Below are 6,000 nucleotides of genomic sequence, written 5' to 3'. Positions count from 1 at the left end.
TGCACTGTCCTTTGGTCTGCTATTCTATGGCGCTGTTTATATGGCAGATTTAAAAACTAAGGATGGGTGTATTTTGCTGTAAGGGTGTAGGATGGCCCTATATTGCAAGTGCATTGCTATCGTATGGAATTTTATTGCAATCATCTTTTCGATTCACGTTGATATTTATGTAATAACTTCAGTCCTCCTTGATCTGTAACTCCATTACGTTTTAATGTGCGTTTTAACGTATGGTGATGCAGAATAATATTGCAATGATCTTTTTGATTAGCATTGAGGTTTATGTAATAACTCCACTCCTTCTTGATCTGTTATTCAATTACATTTTAATGTGTTTTAATGTATGGCGATGCACAATAATATTGCAATTATCTTTTTTGTTAGTGTTGATGTTTATATAATAACTTCACCTCCTTGATATGTTATTCCATTACAGTTTGATGTGCATTTTAACGTATGGTTATGTGTAATAAGTTGATAGCTGGTATGATGGCACTGCATTGTAAATGAAATCTTAATGCACTGCATATTAGAGAATTTTTCAGTATTAATGCTCATAGCTGTAATGGCCTCCCCTTTTAACCTGTATTGTGGAGTATGATTACTGAATGTATTCTCGTTTTTAGGTCGAGTCTAGAGTCAGCGCGCATGCGCTGCTCTGCGAGACTTGTTGTGGTGCAGTACCGAAGGGAAGCCCTGCCCACTCTCTGCCCATATTTGCCATCAGCTTGTGTGATTGTCTGTCCTAAATGCTGGCTTCTGATTCGTAAATAGGCTTGTTAGTCCGTCTTTAGTACTGCCTCCTCTTCATTTGTCACCTCCCATGGCGACTGGCCCCTTTACTTCGGTTGTTACACGGTACGTGTTATTTAGACTGAAAGCACTATTTTCTTTATTCTGTTTCTCTTACTGCAGGCACGAAGTGCGTTGGTGCTTTCTTTACCCCCTCCCGTTGTCCTGCCTTGTTTACTCCCCGCCCTCCCTCCCGTTATCCATGCCTTCTCCGTACCCTCCCCACTCCTTAATCACATGAGGACTAGCTCATTTCAACTCAGCTTGTTTAAGCTTTGGCACACATTTGCACTCATGCAGGCAATGGGTCCCCAAAGGCTTTCTCTTCTTCCGGCGTCAAGCTGCCGCGAGCTGCACCGATGGACTGCACCAGCTGCAAGTCATCTCTGAAATGGCACAAACAGGACATTAAGGCAGTGCCCCCACTCCCCACCGCTTACTGTTAAGCCCATACCAATGTCTCATACTCGGTGCGGGCGGAGTGCGCTTGCCGATTCCTTGCCCCCAAGCAGAGTTATGTCGCTGCTACATTTGCAGCGGTCCTCACTGGGATAACGTAGCTCTTCTGTTTCCCTCCTTCACTCTGGCCGCGTTGGTCACTTGCAGAAGGGTAGGCTTCGCCTTGCTGCCCCTGGGCAAGAAAGCTTTGCTGACACATGCGCATTGCCGATCCAAGTCACCAACGCCGAAGGGGAAGGTCTCGCCTATGCTTCCAATGTCGAGTTGCATGCTGCCCCTGAGGAAGTAGCACGTTGCATATAATCCCTTTTGTCCTCATACAGCCCGTGGCGTCATACCCCCATTGAGGGGTTCAAAACATCACCTGGCCAGGTGCTTTTGTGCCCTCCTTGGTGTGCTACTTCTCTTGTTGGGCGTGGCAGCCCAAACCAGAATGTATAGGTCCCCAGCAGCTGTTATGGCACCGCCCCATGAGGCCCTCTTCAGGGCAGCCTCTGCTAGGGGGAAAAAAAAAAAAGCATTTGCAATGCAATAGGTCGTTTGCAAGAGTTTAAGCTATTAGCATTGTAAATGAAAATCCCTTTTATTTAGATTTAAAAACCAAGACATAAATAGCAATAGCTCAAACTCCGGTAAGTGCAAGACCTATACCATTGCAAATGCTTGTTACCTGTACTTTTATGCTACAGAAGTGTAGCGAATAAAGAAATTTTGATTTGACTAGAGAAAGAGAGAAAGAGAAAATGAAGCGTGAAAGCATGGGCGGTATCATCTTTATTGAGACAGCTTTTTTCATCAGCACAATCAGATCAAATGTGTATTTTTCTTTAAAAAATGCGATCCACTTTCCATGGTAAATCCTTCTACATACAGTGATGTTTTGAAAAAGATTTTTTTTAAACAAATACATTGATTACCTACCTACAGGTAGGAAATTTGGTTTACAAAAACATTGCCAGTAGGATGAGTTCTTCATGACGTTCTGATACTGTGTGCACCATATTAAAAATATACATTATAAATTAGTGCTTTATTATGTACACAAAATACATTCTGAAATCGGGTAGCAATGCCTTGCTAGAAATGTATGGTTATGATACTCATGTAATAAGTGAGTGTATATAATGGAAGGCACTTTTGACTTCCGATAAATTCCATACACACCGATCTGGATAAACAATATTTCAGACATATTTTACATGTACAAAAACAGGCAGGGCAAAATTAGTGTGCAATGTTCATCATATTCACAGTTTTTAATTTCACAATGGAGACAATAAAACAGCTACCAGATTCAGAATCTCTGTCTACGTGTCTCAATTGTAGCAACATCCCCCTTAAGTCGTTTGTAAAAACACTTGTAGGTTGAAGAAAAATAATAGTAAAAACCAATTTAAAGTGGTTGTTTCAAGAAAAACCTGTAATAAAAGAAAACGTACCAGATTCAGAAAATCAGACCAAGCAATCAACTTGCCATACCTTAATCATAAGTGCTTGCAAAAAGAAACACAAGCGATCGAAAAGCAGAGAAAGATTAAAGAATTCCTTAAATTAAGTTCACTCTTAGCCACTGGGAAAACAATATATAGCCAACCTAAGTCGGCCTATAAGAATTGTGATGTGGGCTACCTTTAAGTCAAAGTTATCCTGAATTGGCATGCACCATCAGTTCTTTAGCCCTCACTTTTCAGATGCAAGAATAGGTGGAACATTATATTTTAAATGCTAGCTTATTTTAGGGGCAGTGTAACATCATATGACAATTTCCAAATAGGTCCATAAAAAATACCTCTTATAACCAATGTTCAAGCTCTGCACCTCTCATTTTGTGGTACAAAAGACTGAGGCCATAGTTTATAGCTGTAACTAATTCATACATTAATATTTCTATCTGTTTCAGAGTAAGCAGACTTTGTAGGTTTTGAATCAAAGTGCAAACGAAACATAATTCTTCGTGAAGTTACAGGCCAAGGCACACGATTGTATTGATGTTCAGTTTCGCTAACTGAATATCTACCACTAAGGACACTTTCTCACATTCATGTAGGTCATGAATATGTAATTAAAATAACAACACGGCTAATAATGTACAACTGCCCATACGTACTAACACATTTTTAAGTAGATACAGATTGGATAAAAACCCTTTAGTACATCAGGCGCAAAGTTCTTTCCTTGCACAATTTGGGAAAAGATCATAGATGAAGGCGGGTTTTTTCCTTTCAATGGTGTTCTTGCTCAATAACATTTAAGGATAAACATGTTATTTCAGAAGGCTCTCATTAATACATGTTCTAAAGGACACAAACCACTAGAAAATAAAATTGATGTCTATCTATTCAGATACCTAAAAGAAAGTCGATCTAATGCCAGAAATCAAATAGTGTAATTGCACCAACATCCTCATCGGATTATATCCCCCTCTGATATTCATAAAATCATAACAAATAAGGTGCAAGTATCACATTTGCCTATCGCCTGGCTATCTTGCAGAGCTCTGTTTCTTTGGAATCATTCATTGTTACACGCTAGTGTCTATGCTGACAATCTATAGGATTACCCGGGGGCCTGTAATTTTTCAATAGGACTTGTTCAAATGTAGGCATACATGTTATGTTATGTTATGTTAAAATATGTTTATATAGCGCTCGGCTACTCTAAAAGAGTGTCCCGGCGCTTTCCACATGAAGCTACAGTGTATAACAACATAACAAGAAAAAAAACAAAAGCCCAGGGGAGAACAAAGAAGAAAATCCACCTAAACAGAAAGGTTAAAAAGCCAAGTCTTCAAATTCCTTCTGAATTGAAGCAGGGTGGGAGTGCTGCGAAGCTGTATTCCCACAGCTAATCCATGAGAAAATACTCGTTCTTTCCCCAGAGAAACCATCTCCTATTCTAGGATATTTTCAATTGCAGCTTTGCAATAGCAGTGATCACATTATAATCAATATGTCCATCAAGAAAATTATTATTATGAGATCTGGTAGCATTGCAGGAAATCTGAGGGTATAATACAGAAGCCTCTTGCACACACAGTTGAGCAAAAGAAACTGGAAAATAGAAGGGGGCCTGGGCAGACAACATTACAACTACAACTACAACATAAGACACTCATTACATTTCCTAGCTGCTACTGACAGTTATAAAGGACAGCCATAACTTTAATAAGTAGGTGTCATTTTTTCTTTGTGGATGCAAACTTGCATCCCTTTAGTTCACTCTTGGCTCCTGAATTCGGACCAACATGTTTTTTTATCAGATGTATGCATATTCATTAATTTTATGTCAAAATGGCAGTCACAGGTGATATAGCTTTACATTTTTGAAAAGGTGCATACATTCAATAGTTTCTCTGAAATCACAGTAGGAAACCCTTCCACTATATTTTCTAAAACATCTTGGGCTTGCATATTCAATACATTCATAAGCTCAAGGATATTTTGAAAATTGATTAATATATACATAAGGCTACTCTGCAATCAGATCTACTCATCTTTGTTCTTTCAATCTGTAAGAAATGTGTATTAAAAAAAAATCAAGAGATTTAAAATGTTTTGAGCGGGACCAAGTCAGCAATTTAAAATAGCACGGTTAAAAAGGTGCACCTAGCTAATAATCCATAGTGCTGGTGATTAATAGCGAAATGTATTAAAATGTTCCACATCAAGAGCATAATGTTCTGAAGGTTTTAAGCTTGTACCAGCTTAGTTTATCATCGTCGATTATTTTATGACCTTCATCTCTGACTCGCTGCTTCTTTCTGGCTTACATCTGGTAATTTTGTTTGGAGAAAAGTATACACATGAGGCCAGATCTTGTTTGTCTCGGTTCCTGAGAAAGTTTCCAACACCCCTTTGTCACTAAAAAAAGCAGAGAGATAAGAAACTCATGGTGAGGGAATATTTTGTATAGCAGAAGCAATATTGGCAAACATTTTGTTGCACTAAAACCACACATCTCGACCATCGGCGGACGTATTTTATAACACAGACTCGACCTGTGAAAACCCTTATCGGCAACAACAAAAACTTGAACACACGTTTGTGGTAGTTTGTTTTCATCTCAGAGATAATGGAAATCGAAATATTATGATTAGACCCATGAAATATCCACATTTTAGGGGGTTAAATAAGCTTACATGTATTCTTTAAACGTTCCAAAGGTTTTTCTTAAGACTTTAAACAGTTCACCTTAACAATTACAACCTATTCAATGTTTCTACATAGTACTTGTTAAAAAGTTTGGAAAACTGTCAACAAGTTAACCAGTAAAATCACTAAAAAGCACTTAAAACTTTACGAAACCTTGTCAGAGGATCATAAGGAGAATATTTCTGCAACAAAAAAAAAAGAACGTTGCTGTCACACATTCTCAAATAGGGCACCTTGATTGTCAAAGGAGCAGCCATTGCTCTTTAGGAGTAACTCGAAATCTTTGGAGATCAGTAAGGATTCCCACTGTTCCCTTTCCCGAACTCGAAACAATCAGATAGCATGGCCACCCATATTCATGTTGAGAATTTTGGATAATATTCCATTGGTTCCCCATCCTCCAAAATACAAAGCTTCTCTTTTGACACCTACTGCCTTAGTGGCATTCCTACATTTTTAGGTAGTAACATGGTCAGTCCTATGCAAATAAAATTAGTGTGCAAAGCTTCTAATTTGCAATTGGGTGCCCTGTTAAAGGAGAGGAGTGATCCATTCTCCAAACAACCCAACCTCATTTCACTCAAAGTGTAAATTTGTG

The 6,000-nt window shown here is 38.7% G+C and overlaps 1 protein-coding gene across 1 annotated transcript in view; it reads right to left on the bottom strand.

Moving 5' to 3' along the window:
• Nucleotides 1-4,321: 4,321 nt before the first annotated feature.
• Nucleotides 4,322-6,000, bottom strand: part of AK3 (adenylate kinase 3) — an 84,572-nt gene continuing 82,893 nt past the window's right edge. The window contains exon 5 of the mRNA XM_078675712.1: nt 4,322-5,111. Within this exon, the coding sequence (XP_078531838.1) occupies nt 4,988-5,111 (124 nt within the window). The 3' untranslated portion in view covers nt 4,322-4,987. The remainder of the gene's footprint in view (nt 5,112-6,000) is intronic.

The sequence above is a fragment of the Lissotriton helveticus genome, chromosome 2_1 (genome assembly GCF_964261635.1).
Source record: "Lissotriton helveticus chromosome 2_1, aLisHel1.1, whole genome shotgun sequence".
Classification (NCBI taxonomy): Eukaryota; Metazoa; Chordata; class Amphibia; order Caudata; family Salamandridae; genus Lissotriton; species Lissotriton helveticus.
The sequence above is the reverse complement of the archived record's forward strand: the minus strand, read 5'-3'. Positions and strand labels throughout refer to the sequence as shown.